We start from the raw sequence: 26,510 nt of genomic DNA on the forward strand, positions 1-26,510 counted from the left end.
GCATATCTGAGGTTATTGATATTTCTCCCGGCAATCTTGATTCCAGCTTGTGCTTCTTCCAGCCTAGCGTTTCTCATGATGTATTCTGCATATAAGTTAAATAAGCAGGGTGACAATATACAGCCTTGACGTACTCCTTTTCCTATTTGGAACCAGTCTGTTGTTCCATGCCCAGTTCCAACTGTTGCTTCCTGACTTGCATACAAATTTCTCAAGAGGCAGGTCAGGTGGTCTGGTATTCCCATCTCTTTCAGAATTTTCCACAGTTTATTGTGATCCACACAGTCAAAGGCTTTGGCATAGTCAGTAAAGCAGAAATAGATGTTTTTTCTGGAACTCTCTTGCCTTTTCGATGATCCAGCAGATGTTGGCAATTTGATCTCTGGTTCCTCTTCCTTTTCTAAAACCAGCTTGAGCATCTGGAAGTTCACGGTTCACATACAGTGAAGCCTGGCTTGGAGACTTTTGAGCATTACTTTACTAGCGTGTGAGATGAGTGCAATTGTGTGGTAGTTTGAGCATTCTTTGGCATTGACTTGCTTTGGGATTGGAATGAAAACTGACCTTTTCCAGTCCTATGGCCACTACTGAGTTTTCCAAATTTGCTGCATATTGAGGTGCAGCGCTTTCACAGCATCATCTTTCAGGATTTGAAATAGCTCAAGTGGAATCCCATCGCCTCCACTAGCTTTGTTCATAGTGATGCTTCCTAAGGCCCACTTGACTTCACATTCCAGGATGTCTGGCTCTAGGTGAGTGATCACAGCATCATGATCATCTGGATCGTGAAGCTCTTTTTCATAGAGTTCTTCTGTGTATTCTTGCCACCTCTTCTTAGTATCTTCTGCTTCTGTTAGGTCCATACCCTTTCTGTCCTTTATTGAGCCCATCTTTGCATGAAGTAGTTCCCTGTGCTATACAGTAAATCCTTGTTGTTTATTTTATATATGGTGTATGTATCTGTTTTCCCATACTCCTAATTTATTCTTATGCCCTTTCCCCTTGGGTAACCATAAGTGTTCTGTGTCTGTGAATCTATTTCTGGCTTGTTTTTCTTCCCAGCTCCACACAGCTTGTGGAATCTTAGTTCCTTGACCAGGGATTGAATCTGGGTCCGTGGTAGTAAAAGCCTGATTCTTAACCACTGGACCACCAGGGAGTTCCCTGTTTCTATTTTATAAATAAGTTTATTTGTTTTATTTTTTAGATTCCACATACGAGTGATAACATACGATATTTATCTTTCTCTGACTTGCTTCACTTAGTATGATAATCTCTAGGTCTGTCCATGTTGCAAATGGCAGTATTTCATTCTTTTTTATGGCTAATATTCCATTGTCTGTGTATGTACAACATCACCTGAAGCAGTGGGCCTGGTGTAACAGTGGAATGTCCTGTTGAAAACTCAGCCAAAGTACCAGCTCAGGGACAACATCTTGAAGGGTTGCGTGCTGTCCTCCAGGATCGAGTATGTGTACCCAGTGGCTGATAATTATTTCTGTGTCTCCAGAGATTAGACACATAAGCATAGGAAGCAAGAGGTAGTAGTAGGACTGAATCTCCATCACCTCCTGCTCCCATGTTTTAGGCTCCACTGGATTAGAAGTTCTGGTTGCACCTGGAGATAGAATATGTCCATCAGGAAACAGATTACAGGCCGTTTCTGAACAACTATATGGTCATTTTGGACTTCTTCTGCTAGTGGATGAACAGGCAAATCTTGTCTCCCATGAGGCAGTAGGGCTGCTGATGCTCAGTGAAACTCATCGGGTTTACTGGAACAACAACTGGTGTTTCCATGCTCCTTGATAACTGACTGTTGCCTGTTAGCAGACAAATTTCAAGTCTGTTTTCTTCAGCTCTGATGTTAGCACCAAAATAGCTGTATTTAATGTTGATCAGAGGTGCTTAAGATTGATATGAAAAATTTTTAAATGACATTATATATTAAGATTTATAGTTTGAGCTTTGTTCAGTTTTAGTTCTTTTTTTTAATGAGTTGTGTATTTGATACTATAAAAATAGAATTGGGAGAACAAGAATATGAAGATAAGATATTCCAATATCCTACTCCACGTAATTGCTAAACATTATCTTAAAAGTAAAGTGAAGTGAAGTGGAGTTGCTCAGTCATGTCCGACTCTTTGCTACCCCATGGACTGTAGCCTACCAGGCTCCTCCGTCCCTGGGATTCTCCAGGCAGGAATACTGGAGTGGGTTGCCATTTCCTTCCCCAGGAGATCTTCCCAACCCAGGGATCGAACCTGGGTCTCCCGTATTGCAGGCAGACGCTTTACCATCTGAGCCACCATGGAAGTAAAAAAATGCACACACGTGTATGTAAACACACATATATGTATTTATGTCAGAAATAGCAAAAATATATTAATCATGGTATCAGTGCCCTCCTGTACCTGACTGTTGTCTCTCCACCAGGAATTTGTCAAGGTTCTCACTGGATACTTTGTATCACCTCCAAATGATTTCACCAAATACTCTTGATTATTTCTTATGTTTATGCCTAAAAAGTTCTCCCTGATGTCATGTTCCACTCTCTACCCATAACTTCAGTGCTGAACTCATCATAAAATCATGAGTTTGTTTTCCTCTTTAGACTTACCTACAAAAAGGATTGTGCTTTAAAAAAAAAAAAAACAAAAAACTAGCACAGTGCCAGACCTGAGAGGTTTCAATGAATGAATTACGTGGTATAGCTAATTATTGCTGTTTTGCGTTTATTTATCCTTTTAAAGGAATGAACCGAGAAACCAATGATTGTAAATACTTTTTAGCAATCAGAGATATATCTGGAAGAATATAGAGGCCTCCTTACAGATGTAGAAAGTTATAGAACAACGTTTACGGTGAAAGAATTTCATGAACGCATTTGTAATTTTATCACTGATTTGAATCGGTGTATACTTACAAAGAGTTTATGTTCAATTTCAGATTGCAGAGGAGGGATCCACCATTTCATGTGTAGTGGAGCGGACCAGAGGAGCCCTGGATTATGTGCATGTTTTTTACACTATCTCACAGATCGAATCTGATGGTGTTAATTACCTTGTTGATGATTTTGCTAATGCTAGCGGAAGTATCACGTTCCTTCCTTGGCAGAGATCAGAGGTAAACCCTACCTTCTTTCTTTCTTTGAAAACCTCTTGGGAAGCTTCTCCTTATCCATTTGTTGTGTAATTTATTTTTAGCGTCCTGCTTTTTAAGCAATTTAGAATATTTAGGTGATTAGGTATATCTCATGATCTAAAATATTTTGTATTTATTTCTGCAAAAGAAACATTAAGAATGTTGAATAATGTGTGTTATAGTTTTGTCACTGTTTAGTCGCCAAGTTGAGTCTGACTTGTGATTCCGTGGACTGTAGCCCACACACTCCTCTGTCCAAAGGATTTCGCAGGCAAGAATACTGGAGTGGGTTTCCTACATTTCCTTCTCCAGGGGATCTTCCTGACCCAGGATCAAATCTGCCTCTCCTGCATTGGCACTCTTTACCACTGAGCCACCAGTTATAGTTTTACCTATTGTTTAATCTACACATAATAAAAACGGTATAGCATGAAGGTTTATCATTACATGTTTTTTGTTATTACCAATACAGTGAGAAACTGCAAAATTCTTAATACTTAAAAATTCAATACTATTAAGAATTCGGTCAGTCAGCCAAGAGGAATTCTTTTGACTGTAATCTCATTTTATTTTTAAATTTGGAAAAATAGGCAATTTTTCTTTGTTTTGAAAGTAAAAGATCACCAGTTTTACCAAAAACTTGCTGTGAACCAGAGTCTGATTTCTGAATATATACTTCAGAAATAAGTGACACTTATAAGTGAAATCAAAGTGAGACCTTCTCCTGTATCAAAAATTTTCTCACATTCTTTTAGTCTTGTATGTTGGAATATTTGTATCAGCATAATTTTTCACTAGAAATATAGATAGCTTATAGGTCATCAGTGATAAATAGCATAAATATTTAAGACTTGTAAATGTAATCTTTGAAGAAATTTTTAAGGGACTTAGGCGTTGACTGGATGAAAAAGATAAAATTAGGGCAAACTTGAAATATTCTTAAGATTTAAAGAGTTAAAGCTCAAGAAGAATGGCCAAATATCTATACTTTGGGGAAAGAAGGAAAAATGTTAAAAGTTCCCCAAAAGCAGTCTGAGGAGAGAGCAATGATAAATATTTTTAAATGAGGACTATGAGGACACTAGTAAGTTTTCATGGGGCTGAAAGAATTCAATTTAAAGGACTATTATTGGATTTTTTTTTCATTTCTCTCCTGGATTTGAAATACTCAAATCAAATAATAGCAGTATGTGGTGATTTTTTAATGTTCCTCCTTGGAAAACAGAGTTGATCCTTACATTTTTCTACTGGAAAATTTACCAACTATGAAATAAAGGTGTAACTGGGAACCACTGTTTTATAAAGTGGGTTCACATGTATTTTGAAAGAGATAAGAGTTAATAAATAAGATTTTGGTTAGGTAAATAGTCATATATGCTGCTGTCAAGATTTATTTCAAGTAATTTCTTCAATCATTTTGAAAGTTCTTTGAAAAGTAAATTGACCTTTACAGCAGCAGTAATAGCACTGAGTAAAGGTGTCGGTTTTTAGCCCCATGCCTGCTGAATCTGCAGCAGCCTCTCAGTATTACCATGCCAGAGACTGGATCCTGGGGTGTCTGCTGATGCTCTCTGACTGTGCTTTCCAGCACAGACAGCAGTAGTTTTGCTGTTGCTTTCTAGGTGTCTGAGGGAGTGTGTTTAATTAAATATACTTAAATTGCATCCAGAAATCTAGCTGCCAGAGAGTCTAAAAGTGTGTGTTTGTGTTTGCCGCAATGCAAGAACTTGAAATGTGTTTTTCAAGTGTTTTTAAATGGTCTATTAGTTATGAAATCAATTTAGTGAGTTATGATCAAGATTTAAAAAATAGAAAGTAGAGGGTATAGCATAATAAAGGGAAACACTGTTTTATATACTGAGTCACTGTATGAAATACATTTGTAGCTTGATATGGTCTTCCGTTTGGGAAACTCTTCATTTCACTAAAATGAGCAGTTACTTTGGTATCACTTTCAACACTTGAAAAACTATTAATTGCTTCATTGTTAATGGACAGCTTGATGTTTTGGTATTGCTTTTCATAGTAACATTTTTCACCTTGCCTTCTGGGGGGTGAGATGTGTTAAATCTTAAGTCTACTTTTTGTTTTCTCTAGCTCAAGAACAATGACAATATTTGAGTAGAAGTGTCAATTTTATGCTTCTCCTCTGAGCACATTGGCCATTCCATATATTACTTTATTAATTAAAATTCTGATCAAAATGAACATCGAAACCAAATTCAGATTCTATCTTGGGCCTAGTGATAGAAAAACTACGTTAGAAAAAAGGCTCTCCAAATGATTTTAGGCCCAATGACTAGTGTTTGAATCTTGCATTTGGAGTTACAGTCTGTTTTCGGACGGTTGTCACCTTCCTTTCTCGAAGAAACCAGGAAATCATAGGTCATTCCTTCCTGTCCCTCACTCCCTTTGCTGAGTCTTTAAGATCTGGGTCTTTTGTCCCCAGAACAAATCTCAAGTCCGTCTCTTTTTCTCATGTCCTCTGTCCCTGCACTAGTTTAGAACCTCAGTATTTCTGGTCCGTCACCTCCTAGCTCAGCCCTTTGCACCCTTTCTGGCTCTGTCCGCTCTCTTTACGTTCTGCCTTGGTACTGATTCTAAAACGCAGTTCTCATTCTGTCTGTCTCCTGCTTATGAGTCTTCAGTTTTGCTTTACTCTCCATGGAATGAAGTTCATTTTTCTAATGATACCCTGATAGGTCCCTATAATCTTGACCTCTGTTTATCCATCCAGTCTTCCCTCCCACTCCAGCCTTAGTGTCTCATTGTAGTTCCCCAGATATCTTATTCTTTCATGCTCTTGTTTCTTTTACTTGCCCTTCCCCATAATTACTTACAACTACAACTAATCCATTAAGACTTGCTTCAAACCTGTCTATTGTAAAACCTTTACTAGATAGAGGCTTCCCTGGTGGCTCAGGGGAAAAGAATCCACGTGCAGTACAGGAAATGCAATGCAGGAGACACGGGGAGAGCGGATTGTTTTGTTCTCAGTTTATTTTGTACATAACTCTATGACATTTTTACATTGCATTTTAAATGTTTTTCCGCAGGTCTCTCTCCTACTGAAGACTCTAAGTCTCTGGACTAGAAATTGCCCATTGTAGATGTCAACATGCTTGTTCAGTTAATAGAAGAGAGAGGAATCATTTTTTCACTTTTAATTTTGACTTACATTTTGCATAGCATGGCTGAATTATTGCTATTTCTTTTCCAAATGTGTTTTGGGCAGTTTGTGTATGCCAGACTTCTAGGGTCTACTGTAAATCTATTTTCTAGCACGCTACCTGTAGGTATGTCAGACTTTCCTTAGGCAGTATCGAGACATGTTGCCCTTTTCTACAATCCTACCACATCCTAACAGATAATGTGCAGTTCCTTGAGTAGTAATTCTATACCCTGAGGTTGGTAATACTGCTGTCTTTGGTACAAAGAATATATGATATGGGTATATCACTATATCACATATGCTATGATACTAATATGTAACTAGGATATTTTTATACAGAAAATATTACTGTTCAGTACCCATTATTGATTAAAGAGTTAATTTCTCAGATCTTTCTCTCTCTGTGTTTTAAAGTTTAAGTTTTTGTAGAAACCTCTCATGTGAGAAAGTAACGTCAGTTGGCTGCTTTATTTTCTTCTGGTTGAGTGGTAAATAATTTCTACTTGCATCATTGCTTAGTGCCTCTGGATTTTTGTATTTAAAGGTCCTGAATATTTATGTCCTTGATGATGATATTCCCGAGCTTAATGAGTATTTCCGTGTGACCTTGGTTTCTGCGATTCCCGGAGATGGGAAAATAGGTTCGACTCCCACCAGTGGTGCAAGCATAGACCCTGAAAAGGAAACAACAGATATCACCATCAAAGCGAGTGATCATCCATATGGTAATCAAGCCCTTGTGCAAGAATAGTCTTCCCTTCTCTGGGTATACTTGCTCCTGTTAAGAGTTTAAGGGACTTTTGCAAATGATTGAAGTAGACCTTCTTTGGGTCTCTAAGCTGCCATTTTGAGGGATGGTGTGTATAAAATACAAGAACCAATTTCTAAAGTTTAAAAATATATTTTATAAAGTATATGCAGGATTATTTTAAGTGAAAATCAAAATATTTTTATTCATGACTATCAAAAGTTTTAGTTTTAAAAAGTATCCTACTGTGATATGTTAACACCTGATTGAAGTACTTTGTAATTTATGTTTTATTAGACTTCAAGAAGTAGAGTTATCACTGTCTGTTTGTATTAATTTCTTTTGGTCTTCTGCTGAAAAGTGATCATTTTCTTAGTTGGGTAACAGATGTCTTATAATAAGTTGAGACTGTTTTCTGCACTGAAAAGTAGTATTTCTTTTGTAGGAAAGCATCCAATAAAAAATCTGTGTAGAAAACGTGGGAAGTTCTTCAACTCATTTTCATACTTAAATTTTCAAAAAAATGAATTGCAAGTCCTTTGGGGTGCCATTAATTTTGTTTTGCTATATGTTTAAGGATGAATTCTAGAGACAAATATGAATAAATGTGCGATAATATATATTATAAAACTCCATCACTGTTCTTTTTATTGACATTTCCTTTTAAAAAAGTTTTCTTTGGATAGAGACAAGGAAAATTGTCATTTTAGTTTTTAATATCCTGAAAGCTTCCTACCATATTCTGTGTCAAAAGCATGTTAATCAAATCGTCACTGAGGTCTTTTCTAAAGGAGAGCCCTCTGAATTTTCTCCTGGTGGTCAAAATAATTGTGTAAGATTGTTTCAAGTGCGTATGGAATTCTTCTACAGATAACTGGGGCAAATATGCCCTGCTTCTCTTTGTATCTGCCAGGCTTGCTACAGTTCTCCACTGGGCCGCCTCCGCAGCCTGAGGACACAATGACCCTGCCTGCCAGCGGTGTTCCCCACGTCACCGTGCGGGAGGAAGATGGAGAAGTTAGGTTGCTGGTCGTCCGTGCACAAGGGCTCCTGGGGAGGGTTATGGCAGAATACAGAACAGTGTCACTGACAGCATTCAGTCCTGAAGACTACCAGGTAAATCCCTTAATCCTTTTGAAGCAGTACATACACTTGTAGAACAGACACAGTCCCCTTCGAGGATTGCAAGGGGCTTGGCACTGTACGCGCAACTTATTAAACAAGGAAAAGATCATTGATGGTTTGAGATTTATGTGAAGCCTTTAAATTTATGTGAATTTAAAGTATTTCTGTCCCCCAAGTCTGACACTTAAATAGCTATCCTATTGATTTCTCTTGTCCCTTTTATCTGTTGTAGTCTTCATTGTATTATTTAGTCTTCTAGGTTTTAATCATATGTATTTAAAAATTATGTTTTGTACACATTTAAAATCCCCTTGTCTGTGTCTGTCGAACACAGCCAAAATTGTAAAGAAATTATATGTCTATGTCATTTCAATTTTAATTTTTTTCTCCAAATGAGAACCTGGGTGGTACTGGCAAAAAAAAAGAAAACCGGTTTGGAAACTGGGTTTAAACTGAGCTTCTAAATGTGTGCCCTTCACGGAGACTCAGTGTTTCCTGACCTCAGTTTCTTTCTTGGTAAGAGAGAGAAATTTTCTGTTGGGCAGGTCACCCTGAGGATTGATGGCAGTTTTAAGTGTCATGTACTGTATGTGGCATATGTATAGTAACCCTGAATAACGTTATGTAGTCTTATTATCACCACCTCTCATATTAAGTGAATGCTCATAATTTCTTCTTGGCTATACTTCTCAGGCAGTATTTTATATCCTTCAACATTTATTTTCCCAAAGAGTCTTTTTCTTTAAATTTAATATTAATTATCTTGATTTTCCTTTTATTCCTAATACGATCTGTACAAGGGTGTAGTATTCAGTAATTTGTGCATACTTTTCCTCCCAAATTCCAGAAAACTTGGCTAAGAGAATTCAATTAATTTCAGGTGTATTGCAGTTGGGAGAATTTTCTGATTTGTTTTATTGGGCAAGTTATATCTCTCTTGCCCTGACATTTATTTCATCTTTAGCTAGTTTGGTATGAAATACCTTCCATGGGGCGTCTCAACTCAGCTTGGTACTGTCTTCTCTGCATTCTCTTAAAGAAATACTTTAGTCTTATACTGATGTTCTTTTTAAAGTTATTTTTTTAACTTTATTGAGGTATAGTTGACAAATAAAATTATATATATTTAAGATTTACAACGTGATATTTTGATATACATATACTGTGTGAAATAATTACCACAGTCAAGCTAATTAACATATCCATCACCTCACATAGATAATGTTTTCTTTCCCTTCCTTCCTTCCCTCCTTTCTCACTTTCTTTCAGAAAGTTTAAGATCTACCTTCTTAGCAGATTTCAGGTGCACAGTATAGTACTGCTCCAGAACTTATTCACCTTGCATTACTGAAACTTTGGAAGTATCCTTTGGTAGACATCTCCTTATTTTCCCCTTCCCCCAGTTCCTGGCAAGCACTCTTCTAGGCTGATCTCTGCGTCTGTGAGTTTGACTATTTTAGATTACATGTATTAGTGAGATCATGAAGTATTTGTCTTTCTGTGTCTGGCTTATTTTACCTAGCATAATGTTCTCTAGGTTCATCTCTGTTGTTGTGTATGGCGGAATTTACTTCTTTTTCTTGTCTGTGCCACTTGGCATGTGGGATCTTAGTTCCCCAACCAGAGAGGAACCCACGCCCCATTCCTGGAAGGTGGATTCTTAATCACTGGACCACCAGGGAAGACCCCTTCTTTTCTTAAGGCTGAATAATATTCTGTTCTTTCTGTCTGTCTGTTAGTGTATTTATCTATCTATATAATTTTCTTTTTTCATCTGCTGACGGACATTTAGGTTGTATATCTTGGCTGCTGTGAATAATGCTTCAGTGAACATGGAAATATAGCTGTCTCCTCAAAATAGTAAATTTATATCCTTTAGTGAATTTATATCCATTGAATATATATCCTGGACGTATATCCAGGAGTGTAATTGCTGGATCATATGACAGTTCCATTTTTAGTTTTTTGAGAAGCCTCCATATTGTTTCCCACTGTGGTTGTGCCAATTTGCATTCCCACCATAGCATGTGAAGAGTCCCTTTTCTCCACATCCTGGACAACATGTGTTATTTGTGCTGTGTTTGATGTCAGCCATTCTGACGGGTGTGAGGTGATATCTCATTGTGGTTTTGATTTGCAGTTCCCTGATGATTGGCGATGTTGAGCATCTTTTCATGTGCTTGCCCATCTACAGTCCTCTTTAGAAAAAACATCTGTTCAGTTCTTTAGCCCATTTTTTAATTGAATTGATTTTTTTAATAGAGTTGTCTGAATTGTATATATATGTTGGATATGAATCCGTTATTTGTCATATTATTTGGAAAAAGTTTCTCTTATTTGATAGGTTGTATTTTCATTCTGTGGATAATTTTCTTTGCTGTGCAAAAGCTTGGAAGTTTTATTAGTTTTGACTTGTTTACTTTTGCTTTCATTGGTTTTTGTGCCAGTACCATCCTGTTTTGATTACTGTAGCTTTCTAGTATAGTCTGAAGTCAGGGAGTGTGATTTCTTCGGCTCTGTCCTTCTCAAGATTGTTTTGGCTATTTGAGGTCTTTTGTATTTCAGACAAATTCTGAAACTATTTGTTGAACAAAAGGGGTGACAGTAGGCGTGCTTGTCTTGTTTCTTATCTTAGAGGAAATGCTTTCTGCTTTCCTCCATTGAGTATGCTGTTAGTTGTGGATTTGACATATATGGCCATCTTCAATCTCCAATTGGATTATCATTTTCTTTAATAACTAAAACAAAATGAAAAAATATGTTTGTGTCCTCCATGACTGTCAGAAAGTTAATACCTTTGGAGACCTTTCTGAGAATTTTCAGGCTATGAGCTGCTGAATGAATGTTGTGTTAGCAGGCGTGAAAACAATATGAATCTTGTACATTTCCATTAGAACTCCTGGATGATCAGGTCCCTTGTCAATTAGCAGTGATATTTTGAAAGGGATTTTTTTTTTCCCTGAGAAGTAGCTCTCCACAGTAGGCTTAAATATTTAGTAAACTATGTTGTTAACAGATGTGCTGTCATCCCGGCTTTAGCGTTCCATTTATAGAGCACAGGTTCTTGCCTGGAGAATCCCAGGGACGGGGGAGCCTGGTGGGCTGCCGTCTATGGGGTCACACAGAGTCAGACACAACTGAAGTGACTTAGCAGCAGCAGCATAGTAGATTTAGCATCATTCTTAAGAGCCCTCGGATTTTTGGAATGGTAAATGGGCATTTGCTTCAACTTAAAGTTACCAGCTGCATTAGCCCTTAATAAGAAAGTTAGTCTGTCTTTTGAAGCTTTAAATCTTGCCATTGACTTCTTTCTAGTTCTGAAGGTCCTTGATGGTGTTTTCTTCCAGTATAAGGTTGTTGGATTTACATTGAAAGACTCTGTAGTTTAGCCACCTTCATTATCTCAGCTAGAGCTCCTGGATAACTTGCTGCAGCTTCTGCATCAGCACTTGCAGTTTCACCTTGTAGGTCTGAGTTGTGGAGTTGGCGTCTTTCTGTCAACCTTATGAACTAACCTCTGATAGCTTCAGACCTTTTTTCTGCAGCTTTCTCACCTCTCTCAGCCTTATGGAATTGAAGAGAGTTAGGACCTTTTGTGGATTATGGTTTGGTTTAAGAGAATGTTGTGACTCGCTTGATCTGTCTAGACCACTAAAACTTTCTCCATATCATCAATAGACTGTTTTGTTTTCTTATCATTTATGTGTTCACTGGAGTAGCACTTTTAATTTCCTTCAAGAACTTTTCCTTTGCATTTAAAACTTAGCTAACTATCTGGCTTAAGGGGTATGGGTTTTGGCCTATCTCAGCTTTTGACATGCCTTTCTCATTAAGTTTAATAATCATCTCTCAGATCAGATCAGATCAGATCAGTCGCTCAGTCGTGTCCGACTCTATGCGACCCCATGAATTGCAGCACGCCAGGCCTCCCTGTCCATCACCAACTCCTGGAGTTCACTGAGACTCACATCCATCAAGTCAGCGATGCCATCCAGCCATCTCATCCTCTGTCGTCCCCTTCTCCTCCTGCCCCCAATCCCTCCCAGCATCAGAGTCTTTTCCAGTGAGTCAACTCTTCGCATCAGGTGGCCAAAGTACTGGAGTTTCAGCTTTAGCATCATTCCTTCCAAAGAAATCCCAGGGCTGATCTCCTTCAGAATGGACTGGTTGGATCTCCTTGCAGTCCAAGGGACTCTCAAGAGTCTTCTCCAACACTACACTTCAAAAGCATCAATTCTTTGGCGCTCAGCCTTTTTCACAGTCCAACTTTCACATCCATACATGACCACAAGAAAAACCATAGCCTTGATTAGACGAACCTTTGTTGGCAAAGTAATGTCTCTGCTTTTGAATATGCTATCTAGGTTGGTCATAATTTTCCTTCCAAGGAGTAAGCGTCTTTTAATTTCATGGCTGCAGTCACCATCTGTAGTGATTTTGGAGCCCAGAAAAATAAAGTCTGACACTGTTTCCACTGTTTCCCCATCTATTTCTCATAAAGTGATGGGACAGGATGCCATGATCTTCGTTTTCTGAATGTTGAAGTGAGAGACATGTGACTCTTTCTGTCACTTGAACACTTAGAAGTCATTGTAGGGTTACTTATTAGCCTAGTTTCAATATTGTTGTGTCTGAGGAAATAGGAGGCCCCAGGATAGGGAGCAAGATGGGGGTATGGCTGGTCAATGGAGCAGTCAGAGCACATGTGACATGTATTAAATTATCTATTTTCTATGGGTGTCTTTCCCTATGCCTCCAAACAATTATAATAGTAACATCAAAGGTCACAGATCACAATAGCAAATATAACAATTATGACAAAATTTGAACTATGGCAAAAATTACCAGAATGTGACACAGAGACATGAAGTGAGCAAACACTGTTGGAAAAGTGGTACCAAATAAACTTGTTCTGTGCAGGGTTGCCACACACTGTTAATTTGTTAAAAAAAAAAAAAAACAAACCCAAAAACAGTGTCTGCAAAGTATAATAAAGTGAAGTGGAATAAAATAAGGTCTGCCAGTAGAACTTTGGGAGTTGGAAATGTATACATGACATTCAGTTCAATTCAGTCGCTCAGTCGTGTCCGACTCTTTGCGACCCCATGCATCGCAGCACGCCAGGCCTCCCTGTCCATCACCAACTCCCAGAGTTCACTCAAACTCAAGTCCATCGAGTTGGTGATGCCATCCAGCCATCTCATCCTCTGTCATCCCCTTTTTCTCCTATCCCCAACAAGCTTAGAATATGGTATAACCTTGTCTAGAGATATCTGACAAGAGAATCTGATGAAGAATAGTTTTTTCAGGTCCTAGGAGAAGGTTAAAATTGCAAAGAACACAAGAATGAGCCAAAAAGGTAGGAAAAACAGAAAGTGTGATATCATGGAATACCAGAGAGTGAGGGAGTGGCCAATTGTGTAAGATATTGCTAGGGTTAAATAATATGGTTTCCTAAGACAGTCAGATGTTATTTCTGTTGTTAAAACTTGTAGAGTTACTCCTCTGATAACTGGACGCTAGGCAAAGGTCCTTTTTTTCCCTTGAGCCGACGGTATGTCTTTTATAGCCACTGTTTTCTATCCTGTGCTTAACATTCTTTCTGGAATATTTTCATGGAGATAGAGATATGTCTTGACTATTTTTGAGTCCTAAGCATCCTAAATGATGTCATGTGCATGCTATGTGTTTGAAGGTATTGTAAAAAAAATTAATAAATGAATGATTAAGTGGATTGGTACTTGGTTCCTCAGTTTAGTTTTAGGATCATTAATTGTTCCACAGGATGAAGTATAACTGTCCACAAAACCTAACCACAGAAAAATTTAAACATCTTTAAAATGTATTCTCATGACTTGTGGGGAAAATGCTTATATTAGGTAATGGGAGAAAAAAGGACCTTAAGACTTCAAGTAATTCTTTATTTTTCTCTTAGTTATGAATTTTTTTGATGGGAAATCTATATTATGAATTTCATTTGAGAGTATAATCAAATAACAATTAATGCCCAGTGGATCAATATTTATTATTGCTAGGGGAAATTTTTGGAATGAAAATGCCATTATTATTATTATACCCTAGTATTTAAATTATTCAGTGATGTAAACTTAATAGTTCTCAGTATACTTAATCAAAGGATTTTCATATATCTCATTGAATTAATTTTTTAGGAATTTGTAGATGTTACCTGTACAGATTTCTTATTTGCCTTAATAGTTTTTTGATGAATAGGCAAGTAAGAGAAATAAAAATCCATCTACTTTATTTAGTTTGAGAGTATTTATTTAGAATTTATATTAATCACTGTTCATAGCCACTTAAATGTTTTCAATTTTATATTTATCTTCATCTGTTTCAGTATTTATAACAATCTGGGACATAGTAAACATTCTCATCTTATACATTCATACACAAAATAATTATAATCTAATGAACAAACCTTTTATTTATATTTCAGAGTGTTGCTGGTACCTTAGAATTTCAACCAGGAGAAAGATTTAAGTACATTTCTGTAAATATCACTGATAATTCTATTCCTGAATTGGAGAAATCCTTTAAAGTTGAGTTGTTAAACTTGGAAGGAGGAGGTAAGAATGGTGACTCAAAAATATCAAATGTTTACTTGTCCATTCACCAGATAGTGGATTAAGTAAATAAGTTCCTTTTGAATTAACCTATTGTGCTGGTTTTCCCTCTTTCATTATCCTTTGGTCTTTTCCTAACGTAGATGTGCTTTTGCAGTGAAATAATTTAATTATACTGAATCACCAAATTATAGTTATCACTCATAGTAGGTGCCTCTAAAATCATCTCTCCTTCTTCCTTATTTCAGTTTTCACAGTAGCTCCTTTAGCTATATCCAGTTGTAGAATAGGTCAAAATTAATCCCTTTAGGAAACCTGTTATGAAATAATTATCAATAAAGTAGGTTAACAATATTCTCATTTCTAATATGCTGAAAACTCTGATTTATCACAGACTTTTGGAGTGAAAAATCCATTTTGTGGCAAAACTCCTCTGTATTGAAGAGAGGCTGCTTATAGTCTTTATTTATCCCAGATAGATTAACTGTATATGTTTCTTTGCAGAAGTATCACTGTATTTGATTATCAGGTGCTGCTGAGGGTTTATAGAATACATGAGATGTGTACCTTATTATCTTTATAAGTGTAAGAATTTGAGAGTTGGTATTCATCAGATCAGTCTCTTCCCTTACAAAAGCTGGTATTATTATCTTGTTATTATTTTTATGCTTTGATGAAGAAAGTCATAGTACTGAATAAGCCATCCAAGGGGGAGAAATTGGGTAGGACAGATTGTCTTTTAGTATTAATGAGACTTTGGGGTAAGTATGACAGAATTTCCCCATGTTTTCCTTCCCTATTCTCCCAAAGCCCAGGTGAAATCAAAGGAGAGGACAAGTCAGGGAAATGATTAAATAGCACCACAGCTTGGTGGACTACATAAAACAGCGAAAGTAAGCTGGACACCCTGCTGGGCTGGTGTCATGTAACAGTAGCAGCTTTGCTTGTCTCAAAGAGACAAGTCCTCCCGTTTCCAGATCGTTATTTTCATGAAAGGACTTCGTTAATCAGAAGCCACTGTAAAGTATTTGAAAAGTTGTTCTTTGTATTACTTATAGTGAAAACTACTTGGGTAATAGAGAAAATGTTAGTTAGCCTTATGTAATATTGATTGATAAGGAACATTAGATTTTCTTTAGAAATTCTATTTGTGATCATAGTGTTTACTTGTGATTTTATAGAGGAGCTTCCTTCTATATCTCTAGAAGATATATCGTTGTGTATTATTGGGCACGAGTACTCATTTGAAAAGACTCTGATGCTGGGAGGTATTGGGGGCAGGAGGAGAAGGGATGACAGAGTATGAGATGGCTGGATGGTATCACCGACTCGATGGACGTGAGTTTGAGTGAACTCCGGGAGTCGGTGATGGACAGGGAGGCCTGGCGTGCTGCTATTCATGGGGTCGCAAAGAGGCGGACACGACTGAGCGACTGAACTGAACTGAACTCATTTGAAAACCAATCTTGCACTGTCCTAAGTCAGCAGTACTGCCAGAGAATCTGATCCTCCCAGCCCTCCTTGAGTGGGGATTGGAGGTAGTGGAACCTAGATGCTGGCCTCCATTCCTCAAGTCACAGCTGGACTGCCTAAGACGTGAAATAGCTTGTAGAACTAGTCTTTTGTGGGGATCAAAGGAGAAATCCTTATTCCCCACTGTTTTGCCTGTAAGACCCATTCTACATGTGACAGCCACCCGAGTAGGTGTTCTATGCTAGTCAGGGTACATTGGGATTAAATTTCACCCCTCTTCTTGTAGCCTGTGGTTAATCCGAAAGCAGAGCCATGCACTGGATATTCCCTGAAATCCGTTGACTGTTTCAGGTTTTGGGTGTCATCAGTCCTCATGTCTGGTGTGTCCCAGTCCCAGGGAGGAGAAGCCTGGAAGAGCAGGGCAGACCTTAGCCTCACGTGTCAATCACGGATATGGTAGAAGCACATAGTGTGGATGTCATCTTGCTCCTCTTATTCCTTTTCCACCGCTGCCCTTCCTGCCTTCTTTGTTTGCAAATACTTGGTAAAATAATGGTTCGCTTCTGACATGTAGTGGAAGTAAAGTTAGAACCAGTCTTCACATATTGCCAAGGTCCCTCATTTTCTACGGTATCATTTATTTGGTTTTTAAAGCAGTTCTGTATAAAAGGCAGCAGGCACCTTTTATAGGTGAGAAAAGTGAGGTGCCAAGGGCTTTTGTGACTGGCTGAAGGTGGTGTCTGTCACAGCCAGGGCTGAAGCCGAGGTTTCTAGACCACTTGTCTAGGTGCCAAAATGTGAGAACTTAAGTGTGTGGCTAGAGGGAAATGTTAGATGCATTTCCCCAGTTTTTGAATTAGTTGTTGTAAATGGGCTTTTCTGGTGGCTCAGATGGTAAAGAATCCGCCTGCAACGTAGGAGACCCAGGTTTGATCCCTGGAGAAGGGAATGGCTGCCCACTCCAGTACTGTTGCCTGGAGAATCCCATGGACAGAGGAGCCTGGCGGGCTATACTCCGTAGGATTGCAAAAAGTCAGACATGACTGAGTGACTAATACACATAGTGTTGTGAGTGGGAAGGTGACTGTCACAGGTTTATAGGAGTAAGTATAGGCTGATATATACACAGAAGTATTTAAAAATATTTATATAAATTATGAAAACAATTTACACTGCTATAAAGTGAAAATTTAAAAATAAAACTAGTTAAATTGGCAGAAATGGGAAATGCCAGTTGCAACCTACGTGGAATATTTTCCTGAAGCTATGAATGAAAGTTTTATAACTTGGTAGCTTGACTAATGTGATACCGTTACCACCTAATCTGTTTTATTTGAAAGAATGCATGTCTAGGATTACTGAAGTTTCCTCTTTGCTGGATATGTTTTAAGAACTCTCAATTTTCTCATTGTGTCAATGTGTGTTGTGTGGGTCGTGACTCTGTGTTTCTCCTTGTGAAGTGACTGAACTCTTTAGGGTTGATGGCAGTGGTAGTGGTGATGGGGACATGGAAGTCTTCCTTCCAGCTAATCGCAGACATGGTAAGCAGCTATTCCAAGGCCCTTTACTATCCTGCATTTTAACTTCTCTTTTTAGAGACAACAGTACTAACCATTTATCTATATCCGCTGTATGCAGGTCCTTTGTATAGTTTGTCTCATTAGGCAGCACAACTTTATCAAGTATTATTTACTCCATGCTGTTGTAAGTCAGCTGGAAAGTGATCAAGTCAGAATCGAATCCTGTCTGCCTCTGAAACTCAGACTCTCCTCCTTTCTTTGTTAACCTAATGCAGTTTCCTGATTCTAATTATAACAGAAATTTTGCTTGGTACCATGTACAAAAGTGATTATTGGAAAAGCTTTTACATAGCTTTGAATACCTAAAAAAGAGATAAATAGAATATTTATATTTTCATGTAAAATGTGTCGTACTGATTTTCTTTACGACAGCAAGTGAGTCATTTTATGCTGCGTTTAATCAAACACATGGGAAAGAGAAATTAAGCAAATGGGAGAATAAATTGCCAATTATTGAAGGAAATATTGAAAAGAGGATGCCTTTTGAATTAGATGTGTATATAAATATGGTTCAGCTTTTTCACCTCAAATATTTTTTCATATAAAGAGACAATACATAGACTATTTGTTTTTCTTTAGGAGGGACTCTTTCTAACCCTCAAAAAGATTCCTTTTGAAGAATGCGCAAAACATTCCTTTTTCACAATGTCAGGTTTTACATTTTAGTTTCAGAAGTTGTTACCACCCCTCTCATTCCTGACTTCTGCCAATGTCTCCTGTAACTTCTGTATTTAATTACTGTTCTAATTTTGGGATTCCTTATTGTCTTGTCCACATATTTAATGTTCAACATAAAAGCTGAACATACTTCCTAGGACAAAAGTACTTCTTTGTTTAGATTTTGGCATTTTTTTAGTTATAGGACTGGACTTTGAGACCAGGAAAGATAGATCTATTATATCGTAATATGATGAAAATAGGAGTAGAATTACTGCACATTTGGAAGCCAAGAATCTGTGCGGTCAGGTTGGTGAAAATCATAGAAAAACTACTGTTTTATAAAGGTAGGAGTCATTTTGGCTCATGTTCTTCCAAGGTCAGCAAAGGTCGTGAGAGACTTTCCTCCTATGCTCTGTGTGGAAGAATGTTCTCTTTCATAGAGAAGAAAAAGAAAAACAAGTTTTCCTTGTTCGTCTTCAAGTGCTTATACAGCACTTGTATGTCACGTTAGAGCCCAAACAGAGGAAGGTCAGAAAAGCACGAATATTGTGGCAGCCATTTGTGTCTGCCTTTCTTTCTGAAGCAAATTAGAACATACTCAGTGAATGGTACAACTCTTTTCAAAAAGTTGTTCCTTGTTTTTCCCTTTGGTTTGTAAATTACTGATTAACATTTTCTTCTGTTTGTTGGAACTTATTCATGCAGCCGGTCTAGGAGTGGCTTCCCAAATTCTAGTGACAATTGCAGCCTCTGACCATGCTCATGGTGTATTTGAATTTAGCCCTGAGTCGCTCCTTGTCAGCGGAACAGAACCAGAAGATGGATACAGCACTGTTATATTCAATGTGAGTACATTCTTTCCTCCAGTCCTAGACCTTTTCTGTTTTTTTTAAAAAACACTGTTTTATTGTATTATTAAGGTATACTTTGTTAATTTTTTCTATGTAAGTGGAGGGGACAATCTAGTGGCACAGACAATTCAAATTGATAATTAAACAGTGATTTGTCCTTTGTCTTTGTATTTCATTTTGCATGCATTGTGATTCTGAGGATTCCTGACTCTTTAAGAAATATCTATTAATATAAAAATATAGTTTTCTATCTTAATTCAGATGGGCTGTGGCAACAAACATCTCCAAATTCTAATTGACTTACTACAACAAAGATCTGTTTTTCACTCATGTTTTATGTCCCATCTGAAGTTGGCTGTCATCAATCACTTAGGACTGAGGGTTGCAAAGGCTGTAACTCAATAGATACTTCTGTCTCCACTGACTGGGGAGACGTGGGTTGGGGGAAACTGCACACTGGCTTTTCAGCTTCTTTCTGGAGGTCATTCACAGCATTTCCATTTAACTTCTTTGGTCAAAGCATGTCGCATGACAACACGAAAGTAATTGGGTAGAGAAATGTAATCCTGGCTTGTATCTTTCCCAAAAGGAAAGAAAATGCAAAACATTTGTGAATAGCAATAATAATACCATCTCCATGTGGTCTCTGTGTGTATGTGTTTCTACTCTACATTCATCCAGTAGGAATTAAGGCTTCTATTGTTAGATAATTTAGAGGAGCCAGAAGCTTGCTCATTGTCCTCAGATTTTATTCAAAGGATGAAGAAAGATCACTCAAAATATATCTGTTCTGTATTCTTATGGCAGATCTGCAGTAAACTGTTGTAGAATAAATTAAACAGCTTTAGAAAGGATAACTAATTACTCAAGAAAGAAAAGAAAAAGGATTCAGGGAAAGCATCAAGTTTATAAATAAATTTTTTAATAAAAATTCCTGTCTCTGAATCAGCATTCTTATTTTAAGTATAAAAATTACTTTTAGTTGGGACTTAACTTGAAGTCTGGCTTTCCTGGTGGCTCAGACAGTACAGAATCTGCCTGCAATGCAGGAGACCCGGGTTTGATCCCTGGGTTGGGAAGATCTCCTGGAGAAGGAAATGGCAACCCACTCCAGTATACTTGCCTGGAGAATCCCATGGACAAAGGAGCCTGGTGGGCTACAATCCATGCGATTGCAAAGAGTCGGATAAGACTGAGCGACTAACACTACAGTAACTTGAAGTGATTTTTTTAAAAAAGATTTTTCATTCTTTTTAACATACTACTGACAAAAGCATTTCTTGCTTCTTAAAAATGTAAATATATACCCTTGGGTTGAATATATTTTTTGGTGAATTTTTGTTTTCCATAGTACATTGAAATTAAATATAATCTGTTTTAAAAAATGAGTATTATGGCTAACTTTTCAGAAAAATTATCTGTCATCTATTCCTTACAATAAAGTTTATACTGTCTTTGCAGGAAATGTAAACATTTTCATGAATGTACAATATAATACACTGTTAATTGCATTTGCTTTATTACTGATATATGTTGTAGTTGCAGAAATGAAACAGCTGTGCTTTAGTTAGAATATAAGCATGTTCCTTCAATCTGTCATTTCATACAATAGTCGTTTTAAGTGGGACTCCCTGAGGGTCTTCAAAGATGGGTAGTGCATTGCCTTCAAGAATCTTATATTCTTCAGAACAGCTTATATAAAATAAAATTACAAATTAATACCCTGTTGTTTTGTATATCCAAACCTCTAAGTTGGTGGATTTAATGCCTGTTTTAACATATTTTAATATTAAATATTTTAAAGATTATGAGAAGTCATGGGGCTCTGTCTCGAGTGACTTTGCTCTGGAGCATAGACTCTGACCCTGATGGCGATCTGGCCTTCACCTCTGGCAATGTCACATTTGAGATTGGACAGAAGAGGGCCAACATCACAGTGGAAATATTGCCTGATGAAGATCCAGAACTGGATAAAGCATTCTCTGTGACCATCCTCAGCGTCTCCAGTGGCTCTCTAGGCGTTCATACTAATGCCACACTAATAGTTTTGGCTAGCGATGATCCTTACGGGGTCTTCATCTTTTCTGAGAAAAATAGACCTATTAAAGTGGAGGAAGCAACCCAGAACATCACGTTGTCAATAATAAGGTTAAAAGGCCTCTTGGGAAAAGTTAAAGTCACATACGCAACACTGGACGATATGGAAAAACTGCCTCATTTTCCACCTAATTTAGCCAGAGCAACTCAAGGGAAAGACTATTTACCAGCTTCTGGATTTGCTGTTTTTAGAGCCAATCAGAGCGAGGCAACAATAACTGTTTCAGTCTTGGATGATGATGAGCCAGAAAGGTCCGAGTCTTTGTTTGTTGAACTGCTCAACTCTACTTTAACAGAGAAAGTGCAGAATCGCCCAAGTAAGTAGCCATTAGTGTGTTGTTTTTATTATTAGAGGTAAGAATTCTGAAACAAATTAAGAATTTGGTATAGTAAAAATTTCTGTAAAAATAGTAAGCTCTGACTTTACTAGCATCCTCTTACAAGGGTTTATAAGGTAAATGGAAGTAGGACATGTGAAAATGTGCTGTCGTGTTTTAAAACTGTTACAGTCCCAGATGGAATTTTTAGAAATGCTTATGGAATCTGGTATGACTGATCTCTTATACTATTTGTACTAGATATTGTAGCTTCTGAAACCTTCTGAAATCAATCTGGGGTTCCAAGGACAGTCCTTGTAGCAAGATCCTGAGTCTCTTTCACCTTGATCCACCCTAGATGGTTCCTTAACCAACAGAGTCTCTTTGTATCGGTGGGAAGCAATACAAAGAGATGGTGGATCTGGCAACTGCATGAGGGAAGGGGGAAAGGGCTGTGTAGTAGTGAGAAGACCTGGAAATTTGGGGGTCATCCTGAGAGTTGAGATGAAGGCCCTGGTTGAGGATAAGAATGAGGAATGAGGAGTGAGTGATGACCTGTGTTGGGCAGAGGATCTGGTTCTGCAGCTTCTGTTTGGACAGAACAGCCTCTCCCCCTGGGGTCATGGCTCAGTAGCTTTGGAGGGAGCGGGGGCTGCTATCACAGAGCCGACCTGAGCTGGGGGCTCACTGTAGCTTGTTCGTTAGTCGCATCTCTCTCTGAAGACCTATGACTTTAGATAGGGGTTTTTATATAAAGAGAAGAATCTAGATTTCCTGGAAGAAGGCAGTAAGAAAAGGAAGGAAGATTGGTGATTTTAATTTAATATCAATGTAATGTCAGTTTTAGGATAACATTAGTAAATATGATATTAAGTAGACATCTTTTAAAATATAATAAAACTATCTTAAGAAAATTGGAATTAAATAGTCGAAAGAGTTAAGATCTGCATGTTGACTGTGTTCTACCATATAGATTAAGGTTTCTTTCTTTTTTTATTTTTAAACTTTACAAAATTGTATTAGTTTTGCCAAATATCAAAATGAATCCGCCACAGGTATACATGTGTTCCCCATCCTGAGATTAAGGTTTCTTACAAGTATATTTTGTCACCTTACTGATACGTTGTGTAGTGGGCACCGTTCTTGCCCACATTGTAATTGTAGTCCAGGACTGTAAAAGGAAATTTACTTTTTAAGGATAACTGCTATCATTAAATTTTTAGATTACAGTCAGAGTTAAAATTCTTTCACAGTAACCTATCCCTTGTTTTCTTTGCATGATTTAGCATCAGTTACCATAGCAATACATTGAAATAAAACCCAGTAAGTAGTCTTAGTAAGAATTATAAAAGGGCTTTCTAGGTGGTGCAGTGGTAAAGAATCCACCTGCCAATGCAGGAGACCTAGGAGATGCCAGGTGAATCCCTGGGTCAGGAAGATCCCCTGGAGGAGGAAATGGCAACCCACTCCAGTATTCTTGCCTGAAAAATTCCATGGACAGAGGATCCTGGTGGGCTACAGTCTCTGGGGTCACAGAGAGTTGGACACGACTGAGCCACTGACTACAAGAATTATATGGTATAGCCCACTTTTCAAGGAACTGGAGTTTATTAAGTGAGCCAGAAGTAAAACCGGGAAGAAGGATTGCATGTAGCAGTGGCTAGCTAGGAGCTGTGGATGCTGGTGTCAGATAACTTAGGTCCAAGTGTATCATAATAAATTGTTGCCCATAAACTTTTAAAGCCCAAGTTTCCTTATGTATAGTACAGACTTATTATGGAGATTAAATATGATAATACATGTGAAAATGAATATAGGGTCTGGCATATGGTAAGCATTAAATAAATGTGAACAATTATTAATTAAGTGGTATATGCAGGATATCACTGTGCTATGGGTTGGGAGAAACAGTCAACGTGTCTTTGTTTATGCTGGATATGTTCCTGGAACCGTGCAGCATACTTGGGGAAATTCAGACTCAGCATAAGCTATGAAGTGAAACAGTTAAAGAACAATTAAGTGCATTAGAAAGGAAACAGTAAATGTCATTTAAAATGAAGAAAAAGAATAATTCAGTGCAAACCTATGTGATATGGTCTCAATTTTAATAGGTAGAATCACGCACTTTCAGGAGACAGTGTGAGAGGAGTGGTGACGACTGGCAGAGGGCAGGACGAACAGTCAGTGCAGGAAGGGTATCTACCTGGTTTGCTGAGGAATTGCAGATAGGGAGCTGGAGCTTGGATAGACCCTTACATGATGTCTCTAAAATGTGTCCAGCAGGTTCTAGTCTAATGCCTTAGCTGACTACCTCATCCGCTTTGCACCTCTGATTCCTTATCTGTGAGACATGGACAGTGTTACCCACCACACAGAGATGGTATGGGAATTAAATTACTGGATGCAAGGAAAGTGCTTGGAACAGTGCCTGTCAAGGAGTGCACACGCGTAAAATGTCATCTGCTGCTGCAACCCTGGGTTACTGCTGTTTTCCCCCAATGTGCTGCTGCCAAGTCGCTTCAGTCGTGTCCGACTCTGTGCGACCCCATGGACTGCAGCCTACCAGGCTTCTCCGTCCATGGGATTCTCCAGGCAAGAACACTGGAGTGGGTTGCCATTTCCTTCTCCACCCAATGTAGTTGAATTTAATTATATAGATTTACAGTTTGTGATTTTAACTATATAATTTAGTGTGATCTGGAGCTGTTTATCATTGAAATTAAATGGTGTCATTACTTATTTTAGATTACGTTGTCTGAAAATACCCAATTTTATTCATTGTCACATGCTTTCAAATACCACCATAGTTGGAAATGTTCTAAATATGAACTCAAAATTGTTTACTTGTAATATGAGCTTGCTGATGCTTCATTTGTGTCGAAGTTCATAAAAATTGTTTTGGCGAGGGTGCTAAGTCAGAATTGAATCTAGAAGGTAAGTCAGGGAGAGTTTGTAGAGGGTCTTAAATGCCTTCAAAATAAGTTTTGTGCTCCCTAAAATCAGTGGCAAGTAAGACGAGAGTCTTAAAGATAGGCTTAGAAGTATGGAAGTAAAAGCGTAAGTAAGGACACTCTTTCTATACCAGCTTTGGCATGACTATTAATTGAGATGGTGCAGGGGGAATAGGTTTGTGGGGAAGGACAGTTAAGCACGGAGAGAGGCAGTAATTGAATTGGAGTGTGATGATATTCAGCTCCTCTTCGAGGACAAGGAACTAAATGACTTGCCTGCTCAATTTTGTAACTGTAGTGGCTTTAAAAAAATTTATAGCATGCTGGTAACTAATTGGAAGAGCATAATTCTGTAAGTTTCATCATTACCTGTTATAATATTATGTGAAGTGATGATTAATTATCTTCTAATCATGTTTTCTTTTGAGAAATTTCTAATACCTATTAAAATAATCCTTGTGGGGTAATTATTCCTTTGCTATAATAAAAATAACCCTAGAAGTTACAGAGAAGTAGGAACTTTCTGTTTATTTTTGTATCCCCAACATCTAAAATTCATGCTGGTACATAGTAATCGATAAATATCTTTGCTATAAGTAGTAGAAAACACAAAATGATAACCCATTTGGTTCATGGATCTTGCTGCGGCTTCTTTAAAAACTTTTTTATTGAAGTTTAGTGGATTTGCAGTGTTCTGTGCATTACTGCTGTATAGCAAAATGATACACACACACACCCCACACATACATCCTTTTTCATATTCTTTTCCATTATGGTTTATCACAGGATGTTAATCATAGTTCTCTCTGTTATACAGTAGGACTCTCTTGTTTGTCCATTCTATAAATTGGCTGAGGCCTCTTGATGACTTTTGACGAGTTGTTAGAATTTTGATATATTAGTTTTTCTTCTGTCTTTCAGTTCCAAACTCTCCACGCCTGGGGCCTAAGGTAGAAGCTATTGCTGAATTAATTATCATTGCCAATGATGATGCCTTCGGAACTCTTCAGCTCTCAGCACCAGTTGTTCGAGTAGCAGAAAATCATGTTGGACCCATTATCAATGTGACAAGAACAGGAGGAGCATTTGCAGATGTTTCTGTGAAGTTTAAAGCCGTGCCAATAACTGCAGTAGCTGGTGAGAAAAGACATCTAAGGAGCAGTGAATTGTTTTGAGGGAAGTTGTATCCTTGATTAACAAAACCAGTCAAAGATGTAGTGAGAAAAATCAACCAGAAAGCAGTAATACCCTTGCATCTTTTTAAGGCACAAATCTAGACTTTTTATTTATGTATTTGCGACATTGATTTTGCAAAATTTGTAAAAGCTGTTGGCAAATTGTATATGGATTTAAAAGGTTAATATGCACAAACCAATGAAAAGTAAACCAAAGAAAGCATTGTTAGGCTTTCTCCCTGAGTACTTTTAAGACTTTGGAAGGGATTCATGTGTAAATAATAATGAGGAATGCAGGATAAAATGTGCAGCTGTATAATTGCAGTATTGCCAACAGATATGTCTCTCAACTCATTTATTCTATTGTTTGTTTATGAAGAACATGGTAGAGACAGTTACTAGCATTAACTATTTTAATGTATAAGCAGAAGGATTTTATTGCCAAATGCAAACATTAGGAGACAGTCTTCTTTCTCGTAGTTCAGTTATGGCCTCTTAGGGAGTTTTGCCTGAGAGCTATTCAGTTAGAACCTTTTTAGTGTGCACTCAAAGGTCATGTGGAGAAGGCAATGGTACCCCACTCCAGTACTCTTGCCTGGAAAATCCCATGGACGGAGGAGTCTGGTAGGCTGC

The 26,510-nt window shown here is 37.8% G+C and overlaps 1 protein-coding gene across 1 annotated transcript in view; it reads left to right on the forward strand.

Moving 5' to 3' along the window:
- ADGRV1 (adhesion G protein-coupled receptor V1) overlaps positions 1–26,510 on the forward strand; it is a 543,203-nt gene that overhangs the window by 83,674 nt on the left and 433,019 nt on the right. Inside the window, exons 22-29 of the mRNA XM_070794032.1 lie at positions 2,950–3,126; positions 6,861–7,041; positions 7,978–8,180; positions 14,647–14,776; positions 17,707–17,787; positions 19,192–19,331; positions 21,142–21,751; positions 25,624–25,839. Coding sequence (XP_070650133.1) covers positions 2,950–3,126; positions 6,861–7,041; positions 7,978–8,180; positions 14,647–14,776; positions 17,707–17,787; positions 19,192–19,331; positions 21,142–21,751; positions 25,624–25,839 — 1,738 coding nt within the window. The remainder of the gene's footprint in view (positions 1–2,949; positions 3,127–6,860; positions 7,042–7,977; positions 8,181–14,646; positions 14,777–17,706; positions 17,788–19,191; positions 19,332–21,141; positions 21,752–25,623; positions 25,840–26,510) is intronic.

Source organism: Bos indicus, chromosome 7 (genome assembly GCF_029378745.1).
Source record: "Bos indicus isolate NIAB-ARS_2022 breed Sahiwal x Tharparkar chromosome 7, NIAB-ARS_B.indTharparkar_mat_pri_1.0, whole genome shotgun sequence".
Classification (NCBI taxonomy): Eukaryota; Metazoa; Chordata; class Mammalia; order Artiodactyla; family Bovidae; genus Bos; species Bos indicus.